General features: G+C 40.4%; 1 protein-coding gene across 1 annotated transcript; it reads left to right on the top strand.

The window, feature by feature from the left end:
* The first annotated feature begins 11,553 nt into the window (after positions 1 to 11,553).
* sox11a (SRY-box transcription factor 11a) lies at positions 11,554 to 14,442 on the top strand. Its single transcript, XM_010879578.3, has one exon. It carries the CDS (start codon positions 11,734 to 11,736, stop codon positions 12,805 to 12,807), a length of 1,074 nt encoding a protein of 357 aa, XP_010877880.1. The 5' UTR covers positions 11,554 to 11,733; the 3' UTR covers positions 12,808 to 14,442.
* The last annotated feature ends 1,985 nt before the right edge of the window (positions 14,443 to 16,427 follow it).

Genomic DNA, 16,427 nt, shown 5'->3' with positions numbered 1-16,427 from the left:
CTCTGCTCGCAGAGGAATGTGTCATACACATCAGCCTATTAGCCACCAGCCCAGAGCAGTGTGTCTGCACCCTGCCTGCTTGACTGACAAATGCATATAAAGTCCATTCACCTATCCGTATTTGCGCATTGTGTGTAGGGGGTGTGTGATTTCAGGATCTCTGTGTGTGTCACCGTACATGACCTCCCCAGGGCTGTCAACCACAGGGGCCCTGCTGCCATCTCAATCCGAAGGCTGACAGTTTGGTCACATGGTCTAAGTGTTTTTAAAGCCGGGGCTACAACTAATTGGGGTGATGTGTTCACCCTGTGTCGAGCCGAGATGTGACCAGCAGCTTTATGTGTGATTAAGTAGTCGGCTGTCCGCCGGCTTCAGAATCTCACAGAATGTAGTCACAACGGGAGGATTAGACTTTAACCAGTGATAGACGGCCAGGGATAATCTGAGTCAAGTAGATACTGTACTAGATGTGACAGTCAGAAGCTGTTAAGGAACTCTAAGCACAACTGCCTCTCCTGCTGTGAAGTTGCTCTGAAAGTTGCAGACTTCCAGCCTCTCAGTTGATGGAACTATGTGTTGAGTCTGAAAGTCAATGTAATATTTATGCAATCAGCCTGTTATTTCAAACAGTTCAGGAATGATTCCTGGGGATATTTTTCACGTTCTTCTACTTCAGCCTGTTTGGGATAAAAGGAGCTGTTATGTGGAGTTTAATCAGATGGTCACTTATTGATTTACTGAATGATACAACTCACACTACTGTGGATAAGCTTTGCTAATGAAGTGCCAATTAAGCATTGTTCCTCTTTAAGTTCAACCAAAGTTTTTTGGTCAAAATTAAATGATTAATTTATTGACACACTAGTGTTAACTTACACATTATGCCACACCGTTTTTGTTGAACTTCAGGGAATATACATTGGAGTTGTGATTTTCTTTCTGGCCTAAGAATCAACAACAAAGACCCAAAACATTTCTTCACTTGAAAGAGTAGTACATTCAACACTGCAAAATAATAAAGTCGAAATGGGAATATTTATTGAACACAGATGTTTACTTGTACTTTTCTTGAGATAAAAAGCCCAGAGCAGTGACTACAAGTCTCCCGGGTCATTACAGCATTAAACAGTGCATGGTCACATTGAACACATTTGCAAGGAAAACACATTCACGTTTAAACAATTTCCGTTGTCAGGAGTTGAAATGATCAAAAGTTAACAGAGCCGATCTCCTTTTTCCCCCTGTCGGTTCCACAAAACCCTCATGTGTTTTCATTTGTGAAGAGACAGAGACAGAGCTGGCTAATAAGATAAAGGAGCAGGAAGTGGTATCCAGCTAAACTGAAATGTCTTGTTTGCCTGACTGACACTTACAATGAGATTAGCACGTGGATATCAAAGATGGTGTCTCTGGTATAAGAGTGGGAATCCGCTCTCACGTTTATGGCAAATGTTGTCTTGACTTTCTCAAAAGCATTGCATCCATTCATCAACTCATCATAAAACTGATTTAGTAACACTCCTAATCTCAGGCATTTCTGCTGACACCCAAAATATTATTGAGAAGTCCATGAAGTTTTTTTTTTTTCTTATTTCAGATGTGAAACGTTGATGCCTTTGACCGCGGATGGTTAAGTCCGCTTACAACTACCAACTAGCATTTTATGCTAGGTTTTGCTATGAAACTGTTCCCCCATAACATACTGCCAATTCAACCTCCACACATCTCTCTTGCCTAACCATCCTCACCCTCTCTATAACATGAGCAAGAATGAGGTCTTGTTACTGGGGGCATTTTTCTGGTATGGAACACTCATTACAAAACTGTATATTGATTTTTTTTCTGTTGGTGGTAGTTTAAAAATGCTCTTAGCCTTCTCTTTCCTTACCTCTCCACCAATGACCTTTACTATTCAGACAGAGATAGCTATCATAACATGGAGGGCTGTGGATGGATTTGCAAAAGAGGACATTTAAAAAAATCCCATCTGGAAGGCTGCCTGAGAAATACTTAAGAGACATAAAGGAAAGGGCAGCGGAGAGGACATGTTCGCTGAGGGGCTCTGATATGGAAAGGTGGAAAATACTGGTCTATATGTGCATATGTAATAGCCAGTAGAAAGGTACCCAAACCTATTACCATTGAAGTTCCTTTTTGAGTGGTAATGTCCTCTTTAAAAGAATAGCTTTTGCGCATATATTTAGGGAACGCCTAGGTCATGAAAAACAGGTTTTATCTTATTTAACATCAACTGATATCATTAAAAGAAACAACAGAATAAAACTAAAAAAGGGAGACCTATACAATTGCACATGAAAAATATAGATATATACACTTCAGTGTTATGTTTTTGTTTTGCTTTTAATTACAGTGTTATACAAATACTGACTTTGACCAATATCTTACTAATCCAGTTATGGGTTTTGATTAAGAGGACACTTTTTTGATAGATCTTCCATTACAGATGAGCTGGTGGTGTGTTACATGTCTTGGCAGGGGCCTCTAAGCATTGATTGTCTTTCCCTCTCAGCACACTGATGTGACTCTGCAGCTCCACAGGGAACGTATCCGGTGCTGATAACTTGGAGCAATCTTATCTGGCCACCGTTCAAACATGACTGAATGCTCAGATTGTCCTTTCAGGTGTTTGTCTGCCCTTTGGGTCAGTGTTGTTGTTTTTCTAAGTCACAGACTAAGATAGTACGTTCTGGGGAATTTATGCTTTCACTTTTTTGTTTTTATCTTAGACCCAGATTCAGTCCTATAGCTTGATTAATATGTTACGGTAATTTCTGATTGAGCTGAGTTATACAGCTATGGGCTGGGAATACTGTCTGTCTGAATACTGTCTGTTAATATCACTGTTAATTAAAATGATAAAACCTGTTTGGATCCTGGATGCTGGGCGGTGTTCAAATCCATATTGTATTGATCGGCATAAACCACCCTACTCCTGTTAACAGTCATAAACCACCCTACTCCTGTTAACAGTCATAAACCACCCTACTCCTGTTAACAGTCATAAACCACCCTACTCCTGTTAACAGTCATAAACCACCCTACTCCTGTTAACAGTCATAAACCACCCTACTCCTGTTAACAGTCATAAACCACCCTACTCCTGTTAACAGTCATAAACCACCCTACTCCTGTTAACAGTCATAAACCACCCTACTCCTGTTAACAGTCATAAACCACCCTACTCCTGTTAACCGTCATAAACCACCCTACTCCTGTTAACAGTCATAAACCACCCTACTCCTGTTAACAGTCATAAACCACCCTACTCCTGTTAACAGTCATAAACCACCCTACTCCTGTTAACAGTCATAAACCACCCTACTCCTGTTAACAGTCATAAACCACCCTACTCCTGTTAACAGTCATAAACCACCCTACTCCTGTTAACAGTCATAAACCACCCTACTCCTGTTAAAAGTTATAAACTAGGTTAATTTTAACCTAGCATTTAGTTTGTTGGGGGGATCTTTAGGCCTAGCTGTGTTCCCCTCTGAAGATTAATTTAGACTAATATGCAAACTCCCCTGTCTGTAGGCAAACACGTGTGAACTGAGACGCAGACAAGACAGTGTTATTCTGGGCGGAATCCTGCATCAGTATTGTAATCATCACTATGGATAGAAGCCAAGACAACGTCAATAGAGAAACTAAAACAAACAAAAAGAATTTAGCCAAGAAAAACATTAGAACAACCAGAACTTTACCGAGCCCACATCCCAAACACTTGATAAAATAATTAACAACTAGCAATTGTTCTAGGGTAAGATTTTGTTTTGATTTGTTAACCAATCAAAAATAAAAGTCCTGATTTTATTTTGGTATTTTTTTTCTGAAAGCAATAGGACCTGTGAGGCGGAACTGTTTAATTATTACAGGAACAGGTGTGACAAATCGACAGGCCTCTCAGCACCAGGAGTTCATATACCACTCAGGGCTTTTGGCAATTTTAATGTAGTCAACAGTGTGGAACATCCATATAATTCAGATGATCTCTCCTGATGAACATGTTTGATGAATGTCCAAACGTGTCATAATGAGGGATTCGCCAATATAATAAACATTCAGCAACTTCCTAAAGAATATGAGCAAAATGGGGCTGCATGTGGAGTCAGTGACATCGTCATCAGGATGATGCGAGATGCTATTCCTGTCATTCTCTATGGTTTATATATTCCAACTCTAATCCCAGGTCATTAATATTACTATTACCATTTACTTTACTGTTTTTTGTATTTTTTTGTTATTGTTAATGACACAGGCTTTAGATGTGCCTCTTGGTATTAACATTTTTATTAGCAAAAGGATTATGCCTTACAACTCATGTCAATCATTAAAGTGTGGGGATTAACTGAAATGCATGATTGTTTCATCCAGTGAGTCTAGAAAAATGTGTTAAAGTTGTGTGTACATTTTTCATGTTCCCATTGTCTGTTTTAGTCAGCTACTCTTCAACAGCACTAACTATAATACTGCAGTGATACAAGATACTGAATGTCTCTTGTTTAATAACTTACTATCACTTTAAAAATACTAAAAACAATCATATTTGAAAATGTTATTGGTGTCATCTATAAAACATTACATTATCTATACACATTGCATACATGAATAAAAACAATGACAAATGTGCATACATTAGTGATTGCATACATTTAGTACCTTAGAATTTCTTTATTGATGGGGGAGGGGGGTGAAGTTAGCGATGATTACAGCAGGTGATGACAAAACATTTGTAGTGTTATTATCAACTGTAAACCAAAGAATGAACTTCTGTTCCAATCAAACCATCGGTACTGACATCCACATCTTTCAATAGGACCGTCAGTACTGACATCCACATCTTTCAATGGAAACGTCAGTACTGACATCCACATCTTTCAATGGAAAGGTCAGTACTGACATCCACATCTTTCAATAGGACCGTCAGTACTGACATCCACATCTTTCAATGGAAGTGTCAGTACTGACATCCCCCCCTTTCAATGGAAAGGTCAGTACTGACATCCACATCTTTCAATGGAAGTGTCAGTACTGACATCCCCACCTTTCAATGGAAGTGTCAGTACTGACATCCCCACCTTTCAATGGAAAGGTCAGTACTGACATCCACATCTTTCAATGGCACCATTGGTACTGACACCCACATCTTTCAATGGAAACGTCAGTACTGACATCCACATCTTTCAATGGAAGTGTCAGTACTGACATACACATCTTTCAATAGGAACGTCAGTACTGAAATCCACATCTTTCAATGGAAGTGTCAGTACTGACATCCACATCTTTCAATAGGACAGTCAGTACTGACATCCACATCTTTCAATAGGACAGTCAGTACTGACATCCACATCTTTTAATGGAAGTGTCAGTACTGACATCCACATCTTTCAATAGGACTGTCAGTACTGACATCCACATCTTCCTATGCCCCCACGGCTGTGGGAGTTTTCGTCTTTAGACTGGCCTCAGTTGTATTGGGGCCACACAACATCTGAATGTAGCTAAAGAGCTTTCTTATTTGATGGGATAAAACCGTACACATGTCGGGTTTAGTGCCAAAGGTTTGTTTAAACAAGACAACAGGTGTGCGTTGTGTTACTTGTGGGTACATCAGTTCGTACCACATCAGTTCATGACACTCTTACATATCTCCTGCGTTGGTGGTGGGTCCATGCTATAATCCAAATCCAATGCAGTACTTTGAATATACGCTTTGAATTTAATTTATATTTTAATTCCACAACAACAATTACAGTGCCCAGCAGCGACAACACTATAAAAAATGCATTAAGAACGTAACCTTTCTTTATTTACGCACTGTGTTGGTATGAAACATAATCAAACGCTTCACATACAAAGTCAGTGTGTGAAATGATTTACATTGTGGGTGGAATGTGCTTGCTAGTCGGATTTCCACTGGAGAGCGCCAACTGATGTCACGTAACATCATTATACTCAGGAGCAAAGCTAACACAACAAGTGCACAGAAATCAGAACATTAACAATGACATATTCTGTATATGTATGAGCTGAATATAGAAACAAAACACTATTGATTATATTCCAAAAAAAACTTACAGAATCAGCATACGCACAAGATCTGCTCTGTAGGTGGACAAGATTCCTGCTCTGTAGGTTGACAAAATCAGAAAAACAGGAAACAACTAACAACTAAAAAGCATCACACACTGGCCCCTCAAAAAGTGTTACTATCACCAGAAACAGCACTTGTTTAATACTGAGCGCCATGTTAGTTACCAGTTAAACAACATAGTCAGTGAGTTCAAGCTCCTTCCAGATATTTCCATAGTATTTAGATATTTTGTCAATGTCATTTCATCAGGACAATTCATGTAGTCTTAACAGGCTCTAAGTGTTGCATGTGCTTAGCCCCAAGGCCGTGGATTCTGTGAAGGTGCTTTGAACTGTCTTGTGGAGCAAAGATCATAAACCAGTAAGATGTCTCAGTGAATAAGTGCATTTGAGGCCCTGCTTTACCTCTTTCTTCTCCATACTAAGGGCTTGTTTACATTACGATAGAGACACTAAAATGCTCGATAGGCTTATCTTAGTTTGCATAATCATTTCTACGAAGTTCGAATGTACAGCGTCGTGTTTGAGACACACCACGCAGGATTGTGGCCGTCAGTGGCAGTTTCTATTTAATAGAAACTTAATACAATTTCAACAGAATTGTCTTCACACTGGCAAAATTCTGCAGGGGCTCAATCGAAAATGTGGGGCACGCTACCTTGGAAGGCCACATCTAGAGCTATCGATATATGCAAGTTTAGGGCAGTAAAATAATCTAGGGTCTCGGGTCTTCTTCGATACATCTTGGAAAATGTAGCGTAATGTAGACAAGCACTAGGTTTCTTGTATTGAACACAATCTTATCTAACTTAGGAGGACAAGCCCGGACTGGTTGGCCTCACCACTTGACTAAAAACAGTCTGGAACTTCTTAGAAATCATGATTTGCAGCCTCTGGGTGTAATGAGCACATCATTTCCTAGTCTCTCATACTAGGTCAGGTATTTTGTTTTGCAGAACAAACTAATAGTCAATGAAAACTAACTTTCCTGACTGAAAAACTGCTAAAATCTTAAGCTTAAGAATCAGTGGTGTTCATCTGTCCACACAACTGGAACATATTCTAAACTTTCAGTAGTCTTTTCCTGAACTTAGCAAATCAGAGAAAAAGAGAGAATGACTGGAGAGAGAAAGAGAGACACGGGGGGAGGTCTGGCCTGCAGTCTTACAATCCATCAGCATTTGTCCCTTTCTCTAGACTAAACACACTCTCATTAAACACAGCTTTACACAGAGCTCCCTACAGAGGCCCGGGAGGGATTCCCAATGCATGTTTATTAGCCCAACACACAGTACACACAAGTCACTGGCTCCACAACACACTGCTTTTAAATGCTGCTTTATAATTAGCCTCCTCAACAGACACAGCTTACTTTAGTGGCTCTAGGGGTCTGACAACAGGTAATGTGACAATGTGCTTAGGAACTTACAGCCCCAGTCTTGCTTATTTATTTTTAAATAATCAAATTGAGGGGGGGAAAACTCTAACATGGATCTGTAATCGTAAACTTACCTGAGCCTCCATTGGCCGTAGAAATGCTCAATCTGATCATATTATTCAAATGTAAAGAGAATTACAACCCCCTCCATTATTGGATGATGGAAAACAGTCTAGACCACCTTTTCACTAAGCTGAACAGCCATTCATCCATTAAAGGTATTCCCAAACTCCTCATGAGGCCAGGTTTCTTCAAACTACGCTTAAGAACTGCATTATTGTAAAGTTATTTTGAATTCATAGTGATAATACCATTTTGACTGCAGTGGGCCTTTAAGCCAGGGCCGGGGTGACCGCACCGCCTCGTACACCCCTCTGCGGATTCCTCTGGCCTGGTTAGAGCTCAGCCAGTGTCATGTCAGGAAGGGTTGCATGGTGAAACAGGAACCTCAGTATGTTTTTTAAGTGAATTCCAGCAGTTGCTCCCAGTACGAGTGGTTGTGGTGGCCCACTACTCCACTGCATAGGAGGCTTCGTGACATTCAATCATTATTATATATCAGTGTCCATGTTGTCGTCTGAGATCTCTGAGCGGCCGAAATTCAACCTCAGTCCTGTATGGTGTTTATGTACTCTGGGGTGGGCTTCAGCTATTTGTGTTCATGACATGGTACTCCACTCTTAAGTATTTGCTAAGTGTCAGGACCTTGAGAGGGAGGTGATACCATGGAGGTCAACAAAGATGACACACTGGAGATGCATTTGCATTGAGTCGAGAATGTTAGACAACAACAGGGCAAAGTTGGAGACTGTCCTTGGGCCAGACTCTTAAAACACTAAGCAAACTTCAATCAGTACCTTCTCAAATTGAGACATTTTCCTGTTATCTAAAGTGAGAATGAGGAAAAAACATTGAATTAGCCACAGTGATGGATAATGTAACTAATGTCTGGCAGCTGGAATAGCCTTTTATGTTTTAATCTTGACACAAACTGGACAAGACAAAATAATGTGAATGGTCTGTTCTTTTAGTAGAAAGTTTCATGTTTGTTTTTTGCATTTAATTATATTAGATCAATTAATAAAATAAGTTATAACTTAAAGCCAGAAGCACCATGGAGGAGGGCTGTGAAAAGAGGCAGGAAGAACAATGTGTTTCTGGAACAACACAAAACCCATTGGACTGGATCTGCAGTTGTATAGGCATGCATACCCTCACAGAGGACTCAGGCATACCATGAGATTACCATTAAGTAACTACACTGTAATGGCCTGAAAACAAGCCATTCACACTACACACAGTAATAAACATTCTGCCCTTTGAATGTAGTAGAATATTCAAGAGTGTGTCTGTCAAGTGAGCCATTAATTGTGCCACCAGTCCCACCCCCCATGACTTCCATTGTGAACCCATCAGATTGAGGCTTGCAGAAGCATCCACCTGTCTGGAGGCTATGTAGAGATACTTTGCATTTTGAACATCAGATAGCTGCGGGTCTGGGTTAGTATTGATCCAATGCTCCTTTGTGAGACCAGCAGCTGCTTCAGAAGCCTTCTAGATAAGATTGGGGGAATATCTTTTTTTCTCTCTAAAGAAAAACCTTTCATTGTTCCCACATAGATGTTCACTGCTTTCAACACTCTGTTGCTTTGTAGTAAATAAGTCTTCATTGTCGCGCTCCTGAACACAAAAATGGCATATACATTCAGCATTCTAAATCATGTAATAAGAAAATAGTACAGATGTGTTACTTTTAGTGATTCTTATAGTTAAAAATAAACTAGGAACAATGCTTTCCACTACAGCTTCACAGATCATTAAATCATTGCTCACTATAACCAGGAACAAGTCACTTCAACCAGTCTTCCTTTTGCGGTATCTCTGTGTTCATAGCCTATCTCCCCGAGACCTTCTCGGAGATGACGCATAGCCCCTGCCTGAGCTGACACGAGCACCTCATTCACAGCCCATAATGAGCCATGCTAATGAGCAGGCCAACCACACTACATGCCTGCCATTATGAAGCACAGTGACTCATGCTCGGTTCTGCTGGAAACCATCGTGCACAGTGCATTGTGGGTCCAGATATGAACTGAAGTCATTCTATAGTGTCAGGGAGATAACATTTGATCTATCATTCTAATTTCTCAGCCGTGTGCGACAATGAACGAGGGAGGACCTGATTATGTTGCTGGGTGATACATTTATCAAACTGTACTAATCATTTTGAAGTACTGTATTTCTGCTGAGGACAAGATATGGCGAAAAAGTCGTTCCACGATATAATTTCAGTTACTTTCAATTGATTAATTGGCATTGGAAACAATAGTTTACGTTGCCAACAAAAGATCAACGTTATTATTATTATTAGTACATTATTGTAAACATATGAAAACAGATACAGTAAGACTGGGGGACGGGGTATTGATTATGCTTACAATATTGTTTGCGCCACTGGCTCATTACCTGAGAGAAATGTGTCTCTAATATTGTCATACGTTTGGTGAGACATTAGAAAGTGCAGCAGCATTTCCATTATTAACCTATATGGCATGTCAACGTCAAATGCTCAATGCGTTTACAGTCAAAAAAGTGTTTTGATGTTGTATTTGTAATCAATCGGTTGAATTCAAAATCAGGAAGAAAAAAATGATGTATGTACGCGAACGAGCCAGAGATCGTAGCCCGCACATTTATCTAATAAGGCTTAATCAGCACAGGGTGGTCATGATAAAGCATTTCAGCAGTATCTTTGTCTCGAGCATTGCTGTCTGCTCCAAGGATGGGGATGGAAAGGAAGACTTTCCTTCCCTCTCCCTCCCTCCCTACTCTGAATCACCACAACCACTTCATAAGATTCAAGAAAAGGAGTAGGGTGGGGGAGGGCTTCAAAAGAGTAGGTTATTGCCCTCTAGGGGACGAGGGGAAAAAGCAGGAAGACTTATCGGACGGCAGCCTCCAATAGCACTGCTTGCTGCCACCCAGAGCCGATCTGACGACGAGGGTGCTGCCAGCCGGAGGCGATCACTGGCAGCCGGAGTAGAACCAGGCACCGCTGCCTCTTGACACGGCACACAGGAGGGGGAGAGGGATCCCATGGGCTGTTTGAGCAGGGTGTGAACGCTTCTAGAGGGGCTACAGAACACAGCAAATTCGTGCTAAAGAGCAAGATTATTGCTAACCGCTGGACACTCGTTACAACACAACAGGATATTAGATTAAGTTTGTTATTTTAGCTATAACGTAAGTTTAGTACTTTTGATTGATTTAAGAGTGGTTAAATATGAAATAGTGTTAGTGTTTTAAAAAAAGTTGTCTCATTACTATAAAAAATAACTAAAAACAAATGTGTGAATTAGACGAGCCAATGTGCCTATAAACAGGTGAACTAATGAGAATAAAAATAACAATTATATTTTACAGCTCAATTTAGGCTTGAAGACAGGAGACAATTAACACAGATCGGAAAGGTGTGATACGGTTGTTGTCGTGTAATAACTGTGAATCATAGTAGCCTCTCGCTGATAAAGGTTACTGTCCACGCGCCATTGGAGATATACTGTATCCAGTCCGCGCGCCTGCAACAGTGTCCAAGCGCCACCTTCAGTGTTTCCAGTTGGAGAAAAAAAATATCAACAACAGTATAAACTGACACATTTTTCTAGGCGCGTATCGGGTAAATCGTTACTAGGTTACAGCACATACATCTCTAGCTACTCTTTCTATGGTGACACTCTCACTGAATTTATTCCAGCACAACCATGACCTGAAATACTGTTTTTATCATTTGCACTTCTCATTGCTTGCTCATCTTCGGAGCACAGTGAGCTAGTTTAATATGCCTGTCTCGCTCAGCATGGGTGCAGACACTGTAGCCTACCACACGATCCACCTCCAGTCCAAATCCCACCTCCAATGAGAGCTAGGGAGGGCGGAATAAAGGATTAAGGGACTGCATGGAGTCTGTTGGGCGGAGTGGAGAGGACGTGATTGGATACATAACAGTGACGTAATGGACATGAAATAGCCTAACTAGTTAAGAAGGCAGTTTGTGACTCTGGAAAAGAGAGCAGAGCTTGAGACACAGAGGACGTGGACACATTGGTGAAGCGAACATAGAGACTTGGCAGTGGCTGTTAGACCCTGCATCGTCTTGGGGAAGAGAACTTTAAAAGAGGACCATGGTGCAGCATACCGACAACAGCGAGACGGACGGCAGCATGTCCAGGGAAGCGACCGATTCAGAGGAGAGTGAATTTATGGCTTGCAGCCCGGTACCGATAAACCCAGACTGGTGCAAGACAGCAACCGGTCATATAAAAAGACCTATGAATGCATTTATGGTTTGGTCAAAAATTGAAAGGAGAAAGATCATGGAGCAGTCCCCGGACATGCATAACGCAGAGATTTCCAAAAGGCTGGGAAAGCGCTGGAAGATGCTTAAGGACAGTGAAAAAATCCCCTTCATCAGGGAAGCGGAGAGGCTCCGGTTAAAACACATGGCTGATTATCCCGATTACAAGTATAGACCCAAGAAAAAGCCAAAGCTTGATAGTTCAAAAGCATCAGCACCGTCTCCTGAGAAATCGTGCAACAAAATGGCAAAGACGGCAAGTAAGAAATGCTCCAAAATAAAGAGTAAGACACATTCTAAGTCGTCTCACTGCTACGGAGATGACTGTGTGTTTCCAAAAGTAATAAAGACTATTAAAAGTGAACTCACAGATGATGATGACGATGATGAATACGAGGAGGAATATCGTATGCGGATTAAACAGGAGGACGAGGAACAGATGAGACAGTATAATGTAGCGAAAGTTCCCGCGAGCCCAACTTTGAGCTCCTCGGCTGAGTCCGAGGGAACGAGCATGTACGAAGAAGTACGGAATGCTGCACCGAACAGACTGTTTTACAATTTCAAAAACATTACCAAGCAGAGCACAATGTACCCTGCTTCCGTCTCACCAGCATCTTCTAGGTCAGTTTCCACATCTTCCAGTTCTAGCGAGGACGCGGACGACTTGCTTTTTGACTTCAGTTTAAATTTCGCCCCGAACTCTCAAGGGCAGGAGCAGGGCAACCCGAATTCAGGAAATCTCTCTCTCTCTCTTGTGGATAAAGATTTGGACTCGTTCAGCGAGGGCAGTCTGGGCTCTCACTTTGAATTTCCAGACTATTGCACACCAGAGCTCAGTGAAATGATTGCAGGGGACTGGTTGGAGGCGAACTTTTCAGACTTGGTGTTCACTTACTAAATTGAAAAGATCCGAGTAATAACAGAGGAGAAATGAAATTATATGTCCTGTTCAAGTGGTTCCTATAGGCCTGCCTCCTCTGTGGTTTCTAGGGGTCCGGGGAGGAGGTGAGGTAAGGTTTGAGGAAATAGATGCTTATGAAGCTGGTACTGTAGCAAAAAAGTCTGCAGACGTTTTTCTGGCAGCATGACAGGGTTTTATGGATTTTTCTGTAGGTCTGCAATTACTGTTCAACTAAAACGGACCGCAATGGGAAAAATCTGTGAACTTCTATGCATCTTATCCTCTTAAAACTGCAGGGAGCTGAAAACGTAGGACTGTGGACTGACTGAAAGGAAATCTGTGAACTGACAATGTTCAGGATGTTACTTTAAAACGGTTTTATGTAATTTCTATGTGCCGCAAGCATTTGTTTTTTTTGTAACTGATTCCGTTTACCTCCTGATTTGAAAATTAAGCAGCCTAAACCTCTCCAGAATACAGTTGTGGAGGAAACATTTTGATACATAACAGACCTCATCTTTTTAAATGAAAAGTAAGATATTTTCAGGCATATTTTTGTACAGTTAAAAGGGATTGTTCTTACTGTGCTTTCAGTGAGTTTCAGGCACTTCTTCCCTTTATTTTTTTGTTTTAGCATGCAAGGGAGTCCTGGTTTTAAGGATTAAGTTAAATTAAAACTTGCATCAAAATGCCTTGTGGATTTTAAGGTTTTGTACAGTTGTAGAACAGATTTGTTGAGTATTTGTAGACGATACAATGGCATAATGGGGGCAACATACCTCAGTGCTGGAACTAGTTTCAAGATTGTATATGTACTGTAAGATAGTAAAGTTAGGAGTTTATGTATAACATTCTGATGATATGTGGATGGGTCCCAAATCGCAGGTGTGAAACTGGATTTTGGTATTTTTTATGGCACATACTGTTTTTTCCCCCTTCATTTTTTGTGCAATATATACTCTTAAAATACACACCATCTGCATTTTTGTAGCAAGTAATGGAGAAACATCCTCATGCACTGTCGGCGTCGTTACCTGTCACGATGCGGAAGTATGCCCTGATACGATGCGGAAGTATGCCCTGACAGAAAATTAATGAATCAGCTGGAACTGATACAAAACAACAACATGGTCATGTGGTGTGATGCGTTTTAAAAGACAAAACAAAGATGCCAATCTGAATGTTATTTCGACTCACACGTTTGGACATTTGAAATATACAAAACATATCTGAAAACAAACTGTGTAAAACTGACCCCAAAATTCTGAACAAAAAAAATAAGTACTGCTAAAGGCGTGCTTTCACGTGGGTGGTCTGGTATAAGTCAAACAAGCAAGCAAAAAAGAACATTCCATAGTCCTGTTTCATAAAATGAAACGTTTTATTTTAAACTGAAGACTGCCTTCTTTTCTTAAACATTAACCATAAACCTGTATTTTTGTTTCTTGCACTTAAGACAGATATTGTTTATTTTTATGTGGGTCTTACATATGAAGTTTGTTTGAATACAAGGTTTGGAATGGCCTATCTATATGCCAGGAAATGTTAAAGGCTTCATGGCAGTAGTTATTTCACATTCCAAGTGTGAATTTCTCTTTGACTCATCTTTTAATAAACAAGTACATACCACCATCACTGTCCTTTCAGTTTGTGAATTATATAGTACACGTGCCACTTTGTTGATCTAAAACAATGTTATAATACAAAAAGTTAGATGCATATGTTGTCAGCAAAGACAGCTTTATAGCTATCAATATATATTTCTATTGAATGAAGAATATTGTTTATAATATGAATTGCTTAGAATTGTGAATTGTACATAACAGAATTGTGATTAGTACATAACAACATTGTGATTAGTACATAACAGCACTGGACCGAACTAAACAGACATGTTATTAATGCAACTGACAGGTATTCTGAAACTGTTGTTTACAAATATGGCAATGTTCATGATTCCGTTGCTTGCGTCAGTTGCCTTTAGGACACCGTAGCTTTAAGAAATTGAAAAGTGCGCCCCAGCACGCTGTGCAATGTGATTGGTAAGATTGTGGATCCTCTCAGAAAAGGCGTTGTTAACCGTGGACTGCTCTCTTAACATGTGCTCCTGCCTATCGCTCAACGGCAGATTCAGAATTACCGCATGGACTTAGAATCTTTCTAGTTGTAAAATTAGTGTATGTAGAGTGCGCATTGATTTGACCATTTGTAAACAAACATTTTACAACGTGGGAAAGCTTATCAATTAATATTGAGACGTGTGGTAGCTGTGTACACGTGCGAAATAACCCCAAAAACACAGACGAATCGGCGATCCTCCAACGTATGGATATTCAAAAACATGTGAATTGAGCCGTGTGATCAATGAAGTAGAAGGACACTTGGCAGTAACAGAGGTTGAGAATGAAGTTCTCATTCAACTAAAACCCTACATAAAATATATTGCCCGGAATTACTTCCTTAAACACAAACATGTGCTGCTATTCTGGCATGAGATTGTGTCTGAGTGATGAGGGCTCTGCAAACACATAAAACGATTGCCTCATTCATTGATGACCACTGTTAGGAATATATAAGAGCAGGACTTCAGTTTTACTGCATAGTTTACTTAACCAATGAAATTAAGGCACACGGTCTAAAACATTGTATGCCCAACACAACCATGATTTATACAGACAATAAATATCCTGAATATTTTCATATCCTATTATACCCTGAACATAAGTTAAGATGTACTTTGTTAGTCATTTATTTTTTTGTGATGCAAACGATGGTTACTCAGTTTTACTGTGTAGTCTGTTTGACATCTGACATGGACATCCAAAATCATGCAACGCTAAGTCTCCACTGTCATTAGGTGTGTACAAACATCTCCAGTCAGGAGAAGGACAACATGTATCTGCTCCCGTCACACCAATAGAATGTAATTATGAATTTTGGCCAATGCATGACTGCATGGCTTTAGCCCTCCCATTAACTCAGCTTGCAAATCTGTAATAAAACATTTATCTAGCTATTACTTTACCTGACCTATTGGTCAAAGTTACTAATGGATTCCGGGGCAATTCCCAATAGAATCTGAACATTGATTTTGTGTTCCTCTGAAATATCTGCTCTGCGCTAATGCCATTGGTACACGGTGAAATGAAATTAGTGACCCGTTGAAATTTCCCTTCTATTTCCTCCTTAAATAAATACATGGAAATCTAGAATGCTCCTGAGACATTGAAGGAGATACCATCTGAGGCAAAGTCCAGGCCAGGGGAAATGGCGCTGACAAAAGAAAGTAATTTCCAATCCCTTGAGCGTTTAAATCATTCATATAACCCGGAATGTCATGGCCAAACGCTGTACGTGACACGTATACAAAGGCCTTCGCTAAAGAACTGAAGGGCTGATGGGTGATTTTACCGATTTGTCAGGTTACTTAAAGCGGACATCTGAAAAATGTCACAGCTGTCTGAGCCCAGAGGCTTGGTGAATCCCACACTGGCTTGTTTCTGTCATACCATGTTGCTGTTTCAGCAGGTAATTATAAGGTATATTTAATGATTTGCACAGATCTTGGAGTCTCTTCACCTCACCTTTTCAGTGATAGCTACAAAGAGCATTACGTC

This window comes from Esox lucius, chromosome 15 (genome assembly GCF_011004845.1).
Source record: "Esox lucius isolate fEsoLuc1 chromosome 15, fEsoLuc1.pri, whole genome shotgun sequence".
In the NCBI taxonomy this organism is placed as follows: domain Eukaryota; kingdom Metazoa; phylum Chordata; class Actinopteri; order Esociformes; family Esocidae; genus Esox; species Esox lucius.
The sequence above is the reverse complement of the archived record's forward strand: the minus strand, read 5'-3'. Positions and strand labels throughout refer to the sequence as shown.

Coding starts and splice junctions, on each gene's coding strand:
- sox11a (XM_010879578.3), top strand. CDS start 11,734: ATGGTGCAGCATACCGACAACAGCGAGACGGACGGCAGCATGTCCAGG.